The sequence below is a fragment of the Colossoma macropomum genome, unplaced genomic scaffold (assembly GCF_904425465.1).
Source record: "Colossoma macropomum unplaced genomic scaffold, Colossoma_macropomum, whole genome shotgun sequence".
Classification (NCBI taxonomy): domain Eukaryota; kingdom Metazoa; phylum Chordata; class Actinopteri; order Characiformes; family Serrasalmidae; genus Colossoma; species Colossoma macropomum.
In genome coordinates, this window is record NW_023494804.1 from 6,859,182 (window position 1) to 6,880,330 (window position 21,149).

At 40.2% G+C, this 21,149-nt stretch overlaps 1 protein-coding gene across 1 annotated transcript in view; it reads right to left on the bottom strand.

Moving 5' to 3' along the window:
- The window catches only part of sez6a (seizure related 6 homolog a), a 240,819-nt gene that overhangs the window by 45,525 nt on the left and 174,145 nt on the right, over positions 1 to 21,149 (bottom strand). The window contains 1 exon segment of the mRNA XM_036595719.1: positions 403 to 588. Within this exon segment, the coding sequence (XP_036451612.1) occupies positions 403 to 588 (186 nt within the window).

The following is a 21,149-nucleotide window of genomic DNA, read 5'->3' on the forward strand; positions in this document are numbered from 1 at the left end:
ACATCTCAACAATTAAATTTTGCTTTAAAAAAAAAAAAAATTTAGCTTCATTACCTCAAGGTGAATGCATGGATGGAGACATGTAGCTCACAAGGTAACTGCTAAGATAACTAATTTGTTCAAAATAAGAAATACTGTATTTGTGTTTATTTGCACCTAATCTAATGATATATGGTATTTTTTACAAGCAAAAACATACTTACTGCAGAGACAAATGTGCTTAGGTGCCGTTCTGTATGTGAATGTGTTGGTTTTTGTGACATCACAAAACCCATAAGTTTTGTAGTCTAATTTCTGTATCTGAAACCTAATGACAGGGGAGGGAATGGAACCTTAAACTCAAGCAAGGAGAACTGTCTATGACCTTTAAGAATGTACGGTAGTGAGATGGTTGCTCCTTACCAAGGCACTTGGGCTCTTTGCCGCTCCAGTAGGGCATGGTGGCGTTGCGGCAGGTGAGGGACGAGGGACCCTGGAGCTGGTAGCCAGTCAGGCAGAAGAAATAGGCCTCTCCTCCTGCATGGAGGCTGCTGACTGATACTTCACCATTAGCTGGGGTCTGAGGGTAGGCACAGCTCAAAACGAAGGCTGAGGATAGAGAGGAGTGGAAGAAAGAGAGAGGAAAAGAGAGTGAGAGAGAGAGAGAGAGAGAAAGAGAGAGAAATAAATATTACAGTTTTTAGACAGAGAGGAGAGGAGCATGTAATGCCACTGTCAAATCGTGACAAGAATTAATTGTGAAAAACAAAAAATGCAATCTCTGACTTTTGCACAGGGCTGTATATGGACCTCCCGGTCAAATTACATGTTTTATTGATTTCACTGATTTTTTAGATTTCTGTATATTTCAGTTTTTAAGATGTAAACAATGTCATTCAGAGTGGTTTAGTGTGAAGTGGTTCATTGCAGACAAACTTACAAACTCTTTGGTAAGGCTCTTTACAGTGTTACAGTGGTGGTGATAGGAACCAGGGGTCACAACGTCTATAACACAAATATAGCCATTTTATTCACCATCCAAAATCTCCAATGAACCTATACATGTCTTCTGAGTTCTTCTTTGGGGACTTTTTTGCCTGTACCCCTCTGCCATAAATGCATTTAGAAAATACTTTTTAGGCCAAAAATCTCCAACATACCATAAAACATTCAGTCATCAAGCAACACATTTTAACCATTTTGTGTAATAACTTGCTGTGTGGCATTTTTTAGAGACATGAAACTCTTCAGACGTCTGGTTCCCATCACCACCACTCTAATCAATTCTGGCTCTGAGTTTATACAGAACAGAGCATTTCACATTACACCATTCTTGAGTGACTTTGTTTACATCTTAATCATTTAATCATGCAGAAATTTTGAAAAATCTGTGGAATTCCCCTTTTACACATCCTCTACCAGGAACAAGCGTAAATATGGCATTTTTGTTTAACATATTGGATGTGTTCCCTTATAGTCACTTATATTCTCTTAAACATATGATAGTATGACTATTATATATATATATATATATATATATATATATATATATATATATATATATATGTGTGTGTGTGTGTGTGTGTGTGTGTGTGTGTGTGTGTAGTTAAAAACATTTGGTGCTGGTTAGAATCATTTTTAAATAGGTTCTTTAAAGAAGCATATACAACTGAGATTTCATCATGTAGGAGAACCATGCAAAGAACCATTTATGTATTCAAATGGTTCTTTGGGTGTTCATGGTCCAGAACCACTGCTTTTACTAAAGAACCCTTGAATAACCATTTTTTCAAGGGTAAATAAATATATAAAAAAGAAAGAGTTGCAGTTCGCTTTTAGTCTGGGTGGTCATTTAATGTCAGTGTTACGGAATATAATGATTGCCCATCATAATTAAGTTTGCTCTGGCCGGCTGGAACAGGAAAAGGTCACGGCAAGTTAAGATCCTGCTGCATATTAATGCAGGGTAATGAGTGCAGAGGGGCTATTTGGGGAGAATGGAGAGACTAATTGGGCCAGTCTACATTTCCCATTAGCCTTCAGCTCCGTCTGTTTTGTGAGCGAGTTTAAAGCGGGCCCTGTCCGTCATGTAGGAGAACAAACACAATATTCTTTAAGGACCAGGTCAAAGAGAAAGACATGAGTAATACTGCCTATGTACGGGCATCTATTACTGCTGTATGAATGGAAACGGATCTGAGGGCCGGGGTCAAGCATGGTTGGTAAATCTAGCGTCTTTGTCAGGTCTTTGATGTGTTTTCTCTGAAACCCTGCTCCGGGGGCCATTCGCTCCGCTCTGCCTGCCAGGCGGTTATATATACTGTATGGCAAGACAAATGGGCTCGAGCCTCTTGCAGTGTCACTGACCGCCTGCCGAAAACAAGCCAGCTTCGGACGTCTGGCACAAGCCATTAGTGGTGAGGGTGATGGAGAGATGTGACCTTGGCTGTGATGGTGGTCATAAAATAGGACCCCTGCCAGTCCCTCTGACTGTCCCGCCATGGCAAGATGGACAGAGCACATAGATTTACGCAGGATTTCGATTAATCAGGAAGGCTTAACCCAAGTGGTCGTTAGCAACAGTGCAACATTTTCCCCTTATCCCAAAAGTAGTCCAGCAGCCAAAAATGTCTGGAGTCTGAAGTTGCCTCTTTAGTTTTTCCCTGAAGCCACGAGGCTAATGTAGCTAACAAGTAATGGAAGATACTACCAAACCAATCAGCTTTGTGCTAGCTTGTATCAAACCGTGTAGAGCTGTTAAGTAATTTTAAGTAGAATTGTGGTTTCTGACACTGAATGACACACTGCTGTCCACAGAAATGGACAAACTTTAGGCCTCAAGCTAGCTGCTACTGCTGGTTTAGCTATTAGCTGTTTCAACTTTTTAGTCTATTTTTCATAGATAACAGCATGTAATGAAAATAGCTGACACTATCAAAAGTTGATGTGAGATTTTCGCAGGGTTGACTTCTCACATGTAGAAAAGTAAATGCTAAAAGCTGGCACTGAAAAGAGTCGACACTATAAAGAGGGGAGCCGTTGAGAGCTGAAGCGCATAGCGCCTACCCTCTGCTGAATCACTCACTACAGAGTTGCATTCTGTCTCTGCAAGCAACATTAGCAAAACAACTGTGCATCGGGAGCTTCATGAAATGAGCTTCCATGGCTCAGCAGATGCATGCAAGCCTTAGATCAAAATGCACAATGCCAAGCGTTGGCTGGAGAGGTGTACAGAATGCCACCACTGGACACTTGTTTGCAGTCTGATAGACGAATCTGGGTGTGGCAGGCGCTAGGAGAACGCTACTTTTTTTTTGTGATCAGTTGTTTTTATTTTTAAGATAGTGCTCCAATGTAATACAAAATGCAGTAAGCAACAAAAGACATAGCAACAAAATGAAGAACCCAACCACCCCAACATCCCCCCCCCACCATGGCACCCATAAACCCACCACTGATCAAAGAAGAAAATAATAGTGAGAAAATAAATTGCCAATTTTCTTAGCTGCACTTTCCAAAGAGCTCAAGGTCCTCCTGCTAGCTCCATGCAGGATCCATTAAGGGTGATATTGATGTTACAGCATACAAAGACATTTTAGACAATTATATGCTTCCAACTTTGTGGCAACAGTTTGTGGAAGGCCCTGTTCTGTTCCAGCATGACTGAGCCCCTGTGCACAAAGCAGCTCCATAAAGACATGGTTTGATGAGTTTGGTGTGGAGGACCCCCAGTGGCCTGCACAGAGCCCTGACCTCAACCCCAATGGACACCTTTAAGCCAAGCCTTCTCATCCAACACCAGTTTCTGACCTCACAAATGCTCTTTTGACTGACACCAATCCCCCCTAACATACCAAAATATTGCGGAAAGGCTTACTAGAATAGTGGAGGCTGTTATAGCTGCAAAGGGTGGGCCAACTCCACATTAATGCCCATAATTTTCTAATGGGATGTCCAACAAGCCCATATGGGTGCGATATATGAGTGTTCACATACTTCTTGATATATAGGGTATGTCATGAAGAAGGTGTATCACATTGGTTCATAAACTTCTACTATCATCCCTAATACAGTATTAAAACTGTTGTAATGCTACCTCTACTACTCAAATCTCATCTCTTCTCCCTCTTAAGCAGCCTCCACTGGGTACTCCAGCCTCTGTGTTGCTTTCTAAGATGAGATTCATACGGGCAGAGTTACATGCAGCTGAGCGAGAGGAGTACAATTAGGCTGCTGCTACATAAAACAACTTTAGCATCTCGTAGCCCATTGGAACAGTGTAATCACCGGCTCTTGAACTCCCTTCTCTCCTCACTGCCGTGTAGGAAAAATCAACATTAAAGCTCGCCAGCTTCACAGCTGGCTGCACGGCCGACACCAGGCATTAAAGGAGAGCGCACTTCAGGAAGCAATTTTGGCCCCCCCACCCTTCTCGCTGCCAGAAGCGGTTTGGAATCAGAGCCTGGAGTGGGAGAAGCTCTCGCAAGGCAATCAAGCTCAATAAGAGCAACAGACAGCAACAAGCTGAAAGCGTGTTTATTAGATGACTAGGGATATTATTCTAGGTTTTATGGGCTGTAGCTGTGTTTGTCTCTCTGTTAATAGCATGAAGTGCTGCACCTCTTCCAAATATGGCCCGTTCCCCATACCTTTAAGCGTTTGGAGCAGCATAATGCAATTATGATACTTGTCTTATGCTGACTTTTAGTCCACTGGGAAAGATATGCATGAATGCCACAACAATGTAACTAAAATAACTAGTACAAAACTCGATTCTTCTATAAGCCCCAATGTTCTGAGTTGGGGGCGTGCCATTAAAAAGTCATGGAAGTCACTGATATTTGTATTCTAAGCTGATTGTAAACCAGACAATTTATTTTGTTATTAGATATTATATATCCAAAATGATAACTTTATATGAGGAAATGTATTTTTAATGTAATTCAGTGGAATCAGGCTTTTCCCCAAGTAATTTTGGGCTGTTTCTCTTGGTCCATTCATCTTGAATTTACACACAATATAAAGTAAAACAGACATTTTCAAATTATGACAAAAACTGAAAAACGATAAAAATGGAGATGCAGGTTTTGTTCCGAACGCAGTGATATATTAGAGGTAAACACAGTCTCTGCATGAATTCCATGCTGGTCTATGCTGGTTTATACAGGTTTATACTGGTTTATGGTGGTCTAGTACTTGTTTAGCTGGTCACCTATCATGGTCATGCTGGTTGACCAGCATACCAGCATCTAAAACACAACATATGCTTGTTTTTCCAATGATCAGCCTAATAACTTCCATTGCTGCTGACCAGCACACCACCAATCCTGGGCTAGGCTTTTTTGTTCTTGTGGGGTAACAAGATAAAAACACATTGAGCATCCTCTGCTTTTCAAATTGTCCCAGTAACACAAAATAATGTCCTCTCTGATGATTGAAAATGGGCTGTCCATTTTGTGTCTGATCAATTGAACACAACACAGCTGTATGCAAAGGTTTGGGCACCCCTGGACAAAGAACATATGTTGATTTTTGGAGTAAAATAAAGGTAAACACAACCTTGGCACGCTATATAAAAAAACATTTGGTCACACTTTCTATGAATGTCACCTTTGTAAGCATCTATAAACACATTCATAACATGTTATAATGCATTCATAAGGCATTATAAACATGGCTATAAATATTTATAAAAATGCATTACACATTTTTTAATGCATCACTTTTTTTAGCCATGCTTATTACGCATTATGAATTCTTAACATAATACATTATAAGTACTGTTCATAACAAATTATAAGAGCTCATAAGTCGTATATGTCCACTCTAAGTAAAGTGAAGCGTACTGTACTAAAGCCTCCTCCAGTGTTAAGAGTGAGGCTTCAAGTTGAAGTGTTTACTGAGGAATTTAATGAAACACTAAAACATACATAATAAAGCACATTACAGGCTTCAAATGTCAGAGTTTAAACTAGAGCTGCCATCAGTGTTTTACCCAATGTGGGAAAGGTAATGTACACCACCGTTAGCTTGGTATTTGTCTGTACTTTACGCTCTCCAAGCTGGGACTGACTTCTTTGGCACTGACAGTATAACATGTTATCAACACTGCTTATAATGCATTATATTAACAATTCATAATGTATAATAAACATGGCTATAAAGTGTAATTCAGTGTAATTCATTTTTATAAATGTTTATAATCATGTTTATAATGCCGTATGAAGGCATTATAACATGTTATAAATGTGTTTATAGATGCTTACAAACATGACATTCATAGAAAGTGTTACCAAACATTTTTATGCAGACACATGGTTGCTTCATATTTGATTCACTAAAAAAACAAAAAACAGAAAAAATCAATTAGTAGTTGTGGCATATGCAAAACTCTGGACACCCTTCTAGAATTTAATTCACTCATTAGGCCTGGTTAGCACTGTTTAGGCAGGGCAAGAACTGTCATTAGTAATTGTCAGCTAATGGCATTTCCACAGCATAATAAATTCTCCGATCCCTCAAACCTGCTAACATTCAGCAACCATGGGCTCTTGTAAGCAGCTGGCTGAGTATCTGAAAAAGAAGCTAATTAATGCCTACAAAGCAGAGGAAGGCTATAAAATATCAAAGCGCTGGATCTTTTATGCTTTTGTATTGTGTGACAGCCAGAGCACCGGAAACATTGCACAGGGAGATGGAAGAATGAGTTCCACTACACATCAACAAATTCTGAAAGCAAATGTGTCACAATCTGCCAACAAACTGAAGCTGAAAAAAGGCTGGCTAACAGGACAATGATCCAGAACATACCTCCAAATCTACCACTTCAAGAAGTGTAGGCTGAAGCTTTGAGTGGCCCTCACAGCCTCCTGACAGTCTGGCCTTTGCAGTAGCTGAAAGGGGCAAATGCTACATTTTCCTTCTCTTTTATGATGGTTTCCTCTCAAAGTCCACTTAAGACATTTATTTACCTAAAAACATGATTCATTTTACATAATCATTTTCCAACCTTTCTTTGTCTCCTTAAGAATTGAAAAGGTTGTTTTTGTTACTGTGATTATTTTAGGTGGGTTCACGCTGCGTTTTTCTGAAGATAGCAAAAAGCAAAGTACACCATGCAGTTTTTTTTTCTTGGGGATTTGCACTGATTTATTTTTTTGAAGCCTGTGATTGGCTGTGTTTGCTTCTCTCGCTTGCTGCAGCAACAGCTAGTGATAGTTAACCGACTAGCTAAAATTAGCAAAACTAACCCCTTAAAAAAGATGGTTCTTGAAGGGTTCTTTAGTTAAGAAAATGGTTCTATAAAGAACCATGAACAATCAAAGAAGCCTTTGCATGATTATAGGGTACTTCGCAGCAAGAAAGCGTTCTTCAGATTGGTGCGAGAATGCGCTATAGATGGTTTTATGTAGAACCTTTTTGAAAAGAGTTCTATATAGTACCAAAAAGGGTTCTTCTATTGTTACAGGTGTGACATCGCAACAATAGCAGAACCCTTTTTGGTGCTATGTAGAACCATTTTCTTTACTGAAGAATTCCTTGAAGAACCATCTTTTTTAAGAGTGTGCTTTCTTGTGAATTATAGATAAATTAATGAAAACAACAGAAAAACCTAAGTGCTTAAATAGTTCTTTACATGGTGAAATTGTTCTTCACACTGATGGAGGATGTGTTGTATATGGTTCTATATAGCACTAAAAAGGGTGCTTGACATCACAACAACAGCAGAACAGTTCTGTTGCTATATAGAACTATTTTCAAAATAGTTCTATGTAGAACCATGAACACTCAAAGAACCTGTGCATGATTAAAGGGTTCTTTGCATGGTATATACAACACATTCTTTATCAATCAGAAGAACCATTTCACCAGGCAAAGAACCATTTAAGCATGAAATGGTTCTATATAGAACTCATGCTTTTAAATAAAACCTTTGTCTAAAGAAACCATCTTTTTTAACTGTTTAGAACAACTGAAAAATGTTGAAAATGCTGTTAGCTTAGCGCTAACATTCTACCAGAATTCCAAAGGGACGCTAGCAAAAATTAGCAGATCATAGAACTGGGTTTTTGACAAGTTTTGACATTCATGGTGGCTTTATGATGGCTAACACAAACTGTGCATTAACAGATGGGCTACACCACAAAAGAAGAACTATAGAGTTGGGTTTTTTCAAAAGTGGCCAGTGAGTGTAGATGCAAAGTTCCTTGACCCATATTGACCTCTTGCTCACAATATTGAAGGCACTCCTTCATCCTAATCGAACGATGATGCGGATCCAGCTGCCCCGAGCCACTCAATGAGTTTTCAAGCTCCTCCCGCAGCCTCGATCCTCTCAGCCGAGTTATTGCCATTTCATCTTTATTAGGCCATCAGCCCCATCTGAGCCCGGGCGCGCGTGCATGGGGAGACGGGCGCCGGAGGCGAGTCTTAATGTTGAGCCAATCTCTCGAGAATTAAATAACAGGCGCTTGCTGTCTCCATTTCCTCGGTAAGTCATGGTGCTTTGCAGCCCATAAAGCCTGATTGTCTTGCAATTACTAATAATGACTCTGCAGCAAGCGCAGTCGGGCAGATTAGTTGCCGGTGGGGTTGCAGGCAACAGATGCCAGCGTGTTATAATACGCCTGCTGCAGGACTGGATAATATTCTCAGCGCAGTTCCAAGACTGATGGAAGGCTTCAGCTAAGACCTGGGGTCTCCTGAAGTACATTTCTCAAGTTAGAGGCTTATGAAAATGTCATCTGTCTTCTCAGCTACTTCACCGATAAGCTGTTCATTGATATTAAAGGGATAGTCTGGCAGAAACATGTGATTTACACTATTTTCCCCTTGGCACAAATGTAGTCGATCAGCCAACACATGTTTGGTGCCTGAGATTTGCTTCTTTGGTTGGTCCCAGGGCTAGGAGGCTAATGTAGCTAACAAGTAATGGCAGCAGTTAGCATGAGGATAACTGCATGGCTAAATCATCACTCACTTGCCTCAAACCATGTCAAGTTGTTGGGTAATCTCAAAAAGACTTGCTTATTTTGTTTCTGACTTTGTATGACATACTTATATCTATAAAAATAGACAAACATAGGTGAAAATGGGGTTGATTAGCATGGTGTTCATTTCTGGGTCAGTGTCATGACATTGTGCAAAAAAAATCACTGCCTTATGTCCTACCTGAAACCTAAATGGACATTTTTATAGGCTTATTTTATGTTATTTACATAACTTATTACTGATTTTCAAATTATATCAAAATATAGCAGATTTCTATTTGTACTAAATAAAATTATGATCTTTCAATAACTCTCTTTAAACAATTTCAATAATGTATTTACTTACATGTTTTAATGCCGAAAAATCAGTTATTCCCAACTTAAATTGTAAAGTTAAGTGCTTTCAAAGGGGATTTTCACAGTCAGCAAAACTCAGAGCTTATACGAGTAACTTAGTTATCAAAGGAGCTGCGATAGATCACAGTCACACCTTGCTGTCCTACCCCTTAAACTGGTGAGCAGAGTAGCAAGTAGTTTGTTGTTGACACTGTCAATTTCCATTCGCTCTGGGTTGTTCTGCTTCAGTGCCGGTGTTATATCCAATTCAGTTCCCCCTCAAATTCACATTCCCTTTGACAAATCAGATCCTTGAGCCTGTGCGTTCACTGAACAATGCCAAGCGAAACTGGAACTACGGAAAGCGAAAAGGTTCAAAAAAAGATTGAGCGGCTGAGCGTTTTCACCCAATCCCCAGTATAAATTCACCCAAGATAACACAGCATAATTGAGATTCTGTGATAAATATTATTTTTGATTTGAGTAAGTTAAACAGTCGTACTGATAAATACTATTTGTACTGTTCGTCGCTGATTGGATGAACACAGCTGACGTACAAACCTTTTTTGAACCTTTTTCGCTTTCCGTAGTTCCAGTGTTGCTTGGCATTGTTATCTGTTCAGTGAATGCGCCGCCCGAGGACCTGATTAGTCAAAGGGAACATGAATTTTAGGGGGAACTGATTCGGATACAACACCAGCATTAGCCGTGTTGAACGGCTGTAGCTACAAAAGCACATTAGCTTATGCGCATTGATCTCAGTTGAGAATGCCTTTTTTTTCTTTTTTTTCTGATTTTAACCCAGTTTTCTCCCCAGTTTAGTTGTAGCCAGTTCCACCCACTAGTTAGGACTCCCCCAGTCACACTATACTATCAACGCTAGGAGGGCAAAGGCTAACACAGGCTTCCTCCGAGACCTGTGAAGCGTCAACGCTTCTTTTCGAACTGCCGCTCACGCAACATCACTGGACAGCTGAACGCGCTCGGAGGAAAGCGCCAACTGCCAGATCTGCTACGTCAGCTAACAGACGCCTGTGCTGACTACCATCACGTTGAGTGATGGGGGGAGAGGGAGGGGCCATCCTACCCACCCAGAGAGAGCGAGGCCAACTGTGCTCTCTTGGACTCCCGGCTACGGATGGCTGTAGCATCACCAGGGATCGAACTCGAAATCTCCTGATGAGAGGGCCAACGCTTAGACGGCTGCACCACTCGGGAGCCCAATAATGCGTTTTAAACAGGAAACACGGAAGTGACCCAGGAGTAATAAGTATGTTTATATTAAACATACGTTTTAGTTTTGTTATAAAGTTTTGGCCTATCACAAAACAATGTCTCAGGTACCAAGCAACGCATTTATAACTGTTTTGTGTAATAACTTAATGTGAGCCATTAAATGCTTTGGACGTCTGGTTCCTAGTACTATAATGGTGAACAATTCTGACTCTGTAAATTTCTCTAGAAAGACACATTTCACACCAAACCACTCTGAATGATTTTGTTCACATCTAAACCATTGAATGATTAAGTAATTTTGCAAAATTGGTGGAGATCCCCTTTAAGAGCACTTAACTTTACAATTTATTAAGTTGGGAATAACTGAATTTCAGCGTTAAAACATGGAAGTGAATACAGTATTGAAATAGTTTGAAGAGAGATATTGAAAAGATCTTCATTTTATTTAGTACAAATAGAAATCTGCTATATTTTGATGCAATTTGAAAGTCAATTTGTGATAGAATGAGGTTACCCAGAAGCAATTCAGCAAAATATGAATCATGCCATTTGAATATTATGCCCAAGTAAACATCAGACAATCACACAAATTAGTTAATATTTAGATTTCTTAGGTGATACATGTACAACTGGCTGTCCTGACCAGTAAGAACAGGACAAAATCAGTTCATTGTTCATGAGATGCCCCATCAGGAACGCTGTGTTTGAGGGGACGGGCTTGGGTCCACAGCATACAGCATTTATTGAGCCCTTGACCATTAGAATTGAGTGTTTAACCCCAGCCCATAAACATCAATACATCACGGCCGAGTTGTATTACAGCTCTCTCTCCGATTTAATCTCTCTTCCCAGGGACAACGCTATTGATCTTTGCTGGTGTGTAATGTTTTACTGGGCAGCAGGGGAGACGGCCTCGCAGGTGTTGTAAATCAGGAGTCTGAAAAGAGGGGAAGAGCATTCTGAAAGGCAGCAGACAGGGGGCTTCCTTTAAACACCTCAAATTTCTAAGCATGAAGGAGCGTTTAATCCACACACTCAAATAGTGCATCCAAATAAAACCTTGAGGTTGATGCCAGGAGGGATTCTGGATACATCCTTAGCTGCACACAGTGTTATTCTGCCCAGTGTTTCAGCGACTACCTCCAGTTGTAAATTTCAGGGTTCCATTCTTTTCAGGATACTTGACAGCTTTTTAAAGAAATCTGCAGGGACATTTTTCCACATGTCCAAAGTTCAGCCTTAGAAGTTGGTTGCAATTTCTGCTTCTTGTGATCCATGTAATCCCAAACACATTCAGTGATGCTGAGATCTGGACTCTGGGGTGGTCAGTCCATTGTTCTGAGAACACCAGCAGCTTCTTTGTTTGATATGTGTATCTATGTCTATTTCTGAGGAGGTTAGATATGATATAAGAATCCGCTTGCATACTTAAGAGGAAGGTCAGTGGAAAAATACAAGAAAAAACAGGACTTTCCAAAACTGGAGTTCAAATAATTATTAAAATATACAGAGAATATGTGACTCTTAACAACCACCTGCAAGACCTGGTAGACCACCAAAAAATCAAGCAAGTAAGAACATCGAACATCGGATTGACCACCCCAAAGTCCAAACCTCAACATCAGTGAGTGTGTGTGGAATTACTTGGATCGTGAGAAGTAGAAAATGCTAAACCAACTTCTAAGACTGAACTTTGGAAGTGTGGAAAAATATCCCAGCAGATTTCACTGAAAAACTGAAAGCAAGTGTTCTGAAAAAAAAGGAGGCTGAAATAAAGGCAAAGAGTGGACACACTAAATACTGAAGACTGTGCCATGTTTGAAGAGGCCAGTGCTATGGTCAGCGCTTGCTGGTCAAACATTTCAAGCGCAAGGTTGAGGAACATTTGTGGTCTCAGAGGACTCGAAGAGAGTACGCTCCTCCTAATCCTCCTCCTAACCGTAACCACACCCACTCACCCAGCCTTCATACTCTCACTGAATAACCACGCCCACTCACCCAGCCTTCATACTCTCACTGAATAACCACGCCCACTCACCCAGCCTTCATACTTTCACTGAATAACCACGCCCACTCACCCAGCCTTCATACTCTCACTGAATAACCACGCCCACTCACCCAGCCTTCATACTCTCACTGAATAACCACGCCCACTCACCCAGCCTTCATACTTTCACTGAATAACCACGCCCACTCACCCAGCCTTCATACTCTCACTGAATAACCACACTCACTCACCCAGCCTTCATACTCTCACTGAATAACCACGCCCACTCACCCAGCCTTCATACTCTCACTGAATAACCACACCCACTCACCCAGCCTTCATACTCTCACTGAATAACCACGCCCACTCACCCAGCCTTCATACTCTCACTGAATAACCACACCCACTCACCCAGCCTTCATACTTTCACTGAATAACCACACCCACTCACCCAGCCTTCATACTTTCACTGAATAACCACGCCCACTCACCCAGCCTTCACACTCTCACTGAATAACCACGCCTACTCACCCAGCCTTCATACTTTCACTGAATAACCACGCCCACTCACCCAGCCTTCATACTCTCACTGAATAACCACACCCACTCACCCAGCCTTCATACTCTCACTGAATAACCACGCCCACTCACCCAGCCTTCATACTTTCACTGAATAACCACACCCACTCACCCAGCCTTCATACTCTCACTGAATAACCACACCCACTCACCCAGCCTTCATACTTTCACTGAATAACCACGCCCACTCACCCAGCCTTCATACTTTCACTGAATAACCACACCCACTCACCCAGCCTTCATACTTTCACTGAATAACCACGCCCACTCACCCAGCCTTCATACTCTCACTGAATAACCACACCCACTCACCCAGCCTTCATACTTTCACTGAATAACCACGCCCACTCACACAGCCTTCATACTTTCACTGAATAACCACACCCACTCACCCAGCCTTCATACTTTCACTGAATAACCACGCCCACTCACACAGCCTTCATACTTTCACTGAATAACCACACCCACTCACCCAGCCTTCATACTGTCACTGAATAACCACGCCCACTCACACAGCCTTCATACTTTCACTGAATAACCACGCCCACTCACCCAGCCTTCATACTGTCACTGAGTAACCTTTACCAAAGGAGTCAACATCCAGACTGTAAACTCCATCGTGAATAATGTCTGTTACATGCTTCAAATATTTACAAATACATAAAGAGAGCTGCTATGAAAATGCAAATTCTATCCACAGTTACCCTGATGCTAATATAACACTGAAATCCCAATTACCAGGCTAGCAGAAATTAGCATTACCGGCGGCAACACAGGTCTTGATTTGTGTTTGTATATTTGTGTTTGTATACTGTGTTAGATATCTTGGGTTTTGATTTCTACTGGTTTGTACATGGTATGGTTTTGTGTATTCCATCCATCCATCCATCATCTAAACCACTTATCCTTCTGGGTCGCGGTGGGGTGCTGGAGCCTATCCCAGCTGTCATCGGGCGGAAGGCAGGATACACCCTGGACAGGTCGCCAGTCCATCGCAGGACAGACAAACAGACATATATATCCACACACTCACTCACACCTAGGGGCAATTCAGCATGTCCAATTGCATGTCCAATTTAGCATGTCCAATTGACTGCATGTTTTTGGGACTGTGGGAGGAAACCGGAGTACCCGGAGGAAACCCACGCAGACACGGGGAGAACATGCAAACTCCACACAGAAACGACCCTGTTCACCCGGCCGGGAATCGAACCCAGGCCCTTCTTGCTGTGAGGCGACAGCGCTACCCGCTGCGCCACCGTGCCGCCCGTTTTGTGTATTCCCCTTATTATTATTACTATGGTTTTTATTAATATATGAGCTTTTGCAGTACCTTATGCTAACGTTTTCAGTCCTGCCAATCTGAGAAAGAGCTGGAAAATGTGAGGCATGTTCAGATTTGGCGGATAGCGTGTGATGACAGCACCTAATAGCTTCTTTTATACAGGCAAAGAAGGAAGATTTAAGTCAGTGGGCTATTTCAAATCATTTCAGCAAACATATCACAGCTGTATCAATGGCTGATACATTTGTTACAGTCAGCATGCATTTCATGCTCCGCTCAGAGCTCATTCCACTATAATAGCTTGCTGACAGGCTCATCTCTGCCTCGTCTGAGGTGTGCTGCAGTCTCAAGCTGCTTGACTCCGTCTGCAAATATTCACAATGGCCATTAAAGCAATGGTTTTGGTGGGAATGAAAGAAGCTGGCTTCTTTAGTTCTGCATTGGTGCTATGAAGCTAATGTAGCTAAAAATGGTAACATTTTTACTCAAACCCTGCTACATAACATTGACCATGTCATAAATATGTAATGGCTCACAGCATGGTTATGTCAGCGTTTATTGTTACTGAAATATAATCAAGTCCATTCGAAATTACTGAACAACTTAAGACGGTTTGAGGCATGATTTAGACATGCAGGTAGCTCCATGCTGATTGACAGGGTATATATTTCCATTACTAGCTCCACTATATGGCCAAAAGTATGTGGACAACCTTCCTAATTATTAAGTTTGGGTGTTTCAGCCACATTCATTGCTAACAGGTGTATAAAATCAAGCACACAGCCATGCAGTCTCCATAGACAAACACTGACAGTAGAATAGGTTGTACTAAAGCGCTCAGTGACTTTAAACACAGCACTGTCATTGGATGCCACCTTTGACACAAATCAGTTTGTGAAATTTCTGCTCTGCTGCATCTGCCCCAGTCAACTGTAAGTGCTGTTATTGTGAAATGGAAGCACTATCAGCCACTCAGCCACTAAGCAGTAGACCAAGCAACCTCACAGAGCCAAGTGCTGAAGTGCGCAACAATCACTAAGAATCTTTGGAGTGATGAATCACGGTTCACTATCTAACAGTCTGATGGACAAATCTGAGTTTGGCGGACGCCAGGAGATAGATACCTGCCAGCATGCACGTGTGCCAACAGTAAAGTTTGGTGGAGGAGGGATAATGGTCTGGGGCTGTTTTTCAGGGTTTGGGCCCCTTTGCTCCAGTGAAGTATAATATTAATGCTACAGCATACAAATACATTTTAGACAATTATTTGTTTGATTTGTTTCAAACTTTGTGGCAGCAGTTTGGGCAAGACCCTTTCCCCTTTTCTTGAATTTTGTGTGAAAACTGATTCCATTCTATTTAATGATGTGTTTTAGTGGTAACGTATAATGGAAATAAAGCTGGGCCAAGTATGGAGCCCTGTGGTACAACACAAAGAAAAAACATTTTCTTCCTTTCAGATATGTTTCAAACCTTTATGATCAGTTGTATCAAATGCAGTTAGGGTAAGGCGCTGTTCTGTTCCCGCATGACTGTGCACCTGTGCACAAAGTGAGGTCCATAAAGACATGGTTTGATGAGTTTGGTGTGGAAGAACTCCAGTGACCTGCACAGAGCCCTGACCTCAACCCCACCGAACACCTTTGGGATGAATTGGAATGTCGATTGTGAGCCAGGCCTTCTTGTCCAACATCAGTGCCTGACCTCACAAATGCTCTGTTTGACTGAATGGGCACAAATTCCCACAGACACACTCCAAAATCTTGTGGAAAGCCTTTCCAGAACAGTGGAGGCTGTTATAGTTGCAAAAGGGGAAAATCCATATTAATGCCCATGGTTTTGGAATGAGATGACCAACAAGCTCGTATGGGTGTGATAATCAGTTGTCATATACTTTCGGCCATTTGATGTGCATTAGTGTTGTACCTCCAATGCAAAAGAAAAGAAGTAAAATTCAGAAGCCAAAATGTGTCAGTTTTGTTTTTTGATCTATTTTTCCACACAAACTGGGCATGTTATGCTGTTTGGAAGCCTGCGATATCATGCTGTTTGAACATAGCCTTTCCTGAAGCCCCTCAGCTTAGAAAATAGTTCGTGAGCCGATGCAGCTGTCCATGATTATTCAAAGCGTTTTCCTTAAATCAGCCGCACCAGGCCGAAATGAATGACTTAAAATCTACACAAACAAAGCAAGATAAACTATGCACAGGAAAACAAAGCTGAACTGCCGTTACAAGGTCATATACTTTGCCTAAAATGCTACAGCTGTGGCTTTAGGAGAAATAAGCAGGTTAAAGGCCTTAAATTCTATAAGCTTACAGTGGATTTAAACGGCGAGATCAGCTTAATTGTTTGAATTTAATTTTATGGACTGTGTGAAACTGCTTCTTGATGGATTGAAAGAAGGGATGACAAGCTCTGCATAGTGTTTGTGACAGACTACAGAGAGTAAAATTGCTTGGCACAACAGGGATTTCTTTCCGTATTAATCTCCTGTGAGGTTTTTTAGTAAGCTAATCACAACCAATTAGATGGTATTAAATAGTGGATGTATGTGTGTGTGTGAGGCTGGAAATGGTGTTGAGAAGTGTTACTATAAAAGGGAAAGCACTACGGATGCTGTGTGGATCGTGCTGTCAGTTAGTGGCTGGGTGTGACTGATCCTTTTAAAGGGATAAATATCATATCTGTCACTTAACCAACCCGCTGCCTGCTCTATAGAGTGATAGGCACAATTATTCTATTACGCAATCAGGTTCAGTCTAGAGTATTGAACACCTAAACACATACACAAGCACACAGAAATACTTTGTATTCCCTTCTTTGTGGGGTATTTTCATTGCCTTTTTTAGGAATATCTACTGTGCAAAAGTCAGGGACCCCCCCCCCCTTATTTACCTAATTTCCATTCAAAACAGCTATTAAGTACAAGATATTCATTTTTCAGCACCAGGAAAAAGCAGGAAACTTGTTTCAGTGTCAACTGTTTGCCTTTATTACAGCTTTGCCTTTATTGTAGCTTTGCCTTTATTACAGTCTATATTTGCAATTTGCTCAACAGTGTTTTAGATGATGATACTGAATGAAATATTACACCAAAATATTTAACTTTATCTTTGGTTTGTAAAGCCAGATTTCCCAATGTAGTTTTTTAGACTTTTGTTCTCTGAGATTCATTTCCAACAATGAGTATTTATGTTTTTTGTTTTTTTAGCTTTTAAAATAATCTGTTCCGTTTATTTAAGAAACTGGTATAACTTGGCTCTACAGGAACTACAATGGTGTGTCATCTGTATAACTATGAAAACGGATTCCATTCTCTTTAATGATGTGTCCTAGTAACGTATGATGAAAACAGAACCGGACCAAGTATGGAGCCCTGTGGTACACAACAAAGGAAAAACAAATTCTTCCTTTCAGATATGTTTCACATCACTTTAATACATTTCTGAGAGGCTGTCTCAATTTCTAAGGTGTGTTATTAAATTAGTATTATCAATTGTATCAAGTGTAGCTATCAAATGTAAAAGTACAAGCACTGACACCATATGTGTTGCTGCATTTTTATTCAAGTCATTACACATTTTAAGTAATGTTTTTGTACAATGACCTGCTCTGAAATCAGACTGGAGTTTTTCAAAAATATTATAAGTGGCTAAAGGTACGACTTGTTACAGATTGTGCCAGTTGCTCAAATGCCAGGCACCAACAAGATCAGGGAGAGGGAACACAAGGATGTGAGGTTGCATGAAGATGGTGCCCAAGCGCCCTCAAGAACCATGAGTGGCGGCGCAAAAATGGCACACAAGCACCGACAAGAGCCGGGAGATGTGCAACAAGAATGGTGGGCAAGCCCTGAGCACTAATGAGAGCTGCGAGAGGCTGGAGCACTGATGACTGTATGTTAGAAATGCGGTCGTCTCTCAGGGCCAGATGTGATCTCGTAATGGGACAACCATGAGAAATTCGGAGTGGAAACATAGACTTATTAGGTTGGGACCAAACTGAGTGTGAAGAAAATGATCCAATACATCATGAAGGCAGAGCTCAAAGTAGAGGGCGATGGAATGCTTATCAACATTGTACAATGGACGCAAGTTAGCCTGGCTGGTTAAAACTTTTAATTATTATTATTATTATTATTATTAACTATTAGTACATACCGTTTTTCTGTACATTTGCAACAAACCCTTTCTAAACTTTCTAAAAGTGACAGTGGCTTTATTTTCTGTCCAATATGTATATATGATGACAAAATACCTTATGGCTAAGATAATGTATGTGTGAAAATAAATATGCACTTTTTAGTTATAGATCTTTTTGCAGTAGCTAGTGGAAGCTATGTATATAACACTTTGTAAATGCCCAAATAGGGCAGTGCCACTTAGAATAGGCAAGAATTCAAAATCCCATTTTCGCTGCAATCTGACAACTTCTTGACCTGACTGTGCATGTTACACAGTCTAGTACAGACGGGGCTCAACTCCTCCATATAAACAAGAAACAAACAAGCCATTTTCCTGTTTTTGCTATTTTCAATTTAATGCAAGAAACAAGAAATGAAGAATTAAAATGTGTGGGAACTTTCACACATTGCACCCTTACATGGAGGGATCTAATGTCCGCCTAATTCCCAAATCACACAAAAAATATATGCAAGAAGTGTCTGTCATGTGACATACAGCAACTTGCTATTGTAGCTTGTGCACTCATTTGGCAGTGTCTCTCCTCCTCTTCTCCTTCGACACACGATACAATATCCATATTTACATATTCAAATTAATTCTAATTGATACAATAAACTCCCAAGACATCACCAAATGAGTTTAGAAACTACAACAGACATTGCTCAGGCTTCTTTTTGGCAGTGTGATAATGACAGGCACTTCTCGCCTTTATGTTAAAACATGAACTAATTATGAGCAATTTGAACTTTAGCTACTGCAAAAAAGGTCTATAACTACAGAATATAGAATATATATAAAGGAGTTATAACTTCATACGTGAGTTATGTAATTACTTATCCATAAGACACTTTATATATATATATATATATATATATATATATATATATATATATATACACACACACATACACACACACACACATAAGGGACAATATATGAAATCTATGTCACTATTATGGTGATTTGTGTAAATGTACAGATTCACTCAGTGTTTATTAGTGAAAGATTTTGTGTAAATGTACAGAAAATACCATGTACAGCATTTACAAATATAAATACAAACATCAACAACTAATTGAATTGTCATTTATAAACATTTGTACATTTTCAAATTTTGAAATTTTAAAAAGTTGTCCCCAGGTGATGTCTGACCCCACGAGACCACAAATGTGGCAGATTAAAAATGCTGTTCTCTACCGAAAGTAAATCTTTGGGCTCTTTTTGAGTTAATTTCTTCTAATAAATGCTGCAGTTTTCCTCATAGGGAGCAGCCAAATGTCCCCAAAATGTCAAAATGTCCAAATTTTCAATCGTTCTAGGAACATGTGGTCCCTACAAAGGGCTAAATACACAGACACATGCAAACACTAGCTTCTTTAACTCTAATCATTTTGCTGTCAGTTCTCTAGGAGAGGCTGATATACAGGCATTAATTATACAGAAGTGAGCCCCATCTCTCTGCAGAGCGGTGTGCGGGCCGACGCTTGTCCTGTCACATTTTTCACACACCGCTATGAGGATGAGGTGTGATTTACCGTGGGGATGAAGCTGAACTCCAATCCAAACAGCCATAACACGCTAGATGTGACCAAAACAGACTAAGCCCTCAAAGGAGATTTCATCTCAGAATTTCTGCATAATTAAATCATAAGATGTAAACAAAGTCATTTAGAGGTTTGATGTAAAATGCTCCGCTCTAGAGAAACCTGAGAATTGTTCTCAGTTGTGGTGATAGGAACCAGACGTCTGCCTCTGAAAGCTACCTCACAGGAACTTATCACATGAAATGGTTATGAGTACGAGAGGGGAAATTGTTTTATGAGTTTTAAGATAAAATTTTGGCGTATAATATATTTTTTTTTAAAATGCACTCATGGTGGAAGGCTACATGCAGGCAAAATAGATTTATCACCATTTTACCATTACACATAAAAATCATTTTTACCTGAACTTAATTGAGCTATGGAAAGAATTTTCATACAATTAAGTGGTGATTTTGTTGATCCAACATGATTTACTAAAACTGGCTGAATTTAATCTCCTACTACATTTTCCAACTCAACTCATTAAAGTTCACTTAACTTGATTTACTGGAGTTAATAACTTTCATTAGTCTCAGTCAATAGAGAAAATTGTAATGCACTATTAGGGCCTACAATAATAAGACTAGGTAATAAACTAAAACATAAAATATAAGCAATCACTCTTGGGAAAGACAACACAGAGACGGTCAGTACAACATGAGGAAAGACATGCCCAATACGCAGAGCCAATGTGCCAATAGTATTTTGTCTGTCTGCTAACATCAACAGGCTAAACTAATTTCCACACTGACTCCACTCAAAGGTCCAATTTGAATATGTGACTTAATTATCTGAGTAATGTGGGTTACATTTGATTTTAAGTTAACTTTTTTGGGTATACATCTAAATAGCAGGTGGAAATTCCACTGGAAAAACACAATTCATTCTGTTTTATTTAACTTGATTAAAGTTTGGGATAATTCTGTTCTTTCAATGTTAACACTTTAAGTGGATTTTTAAAATGGGTCAACTCAATTAATATCAACT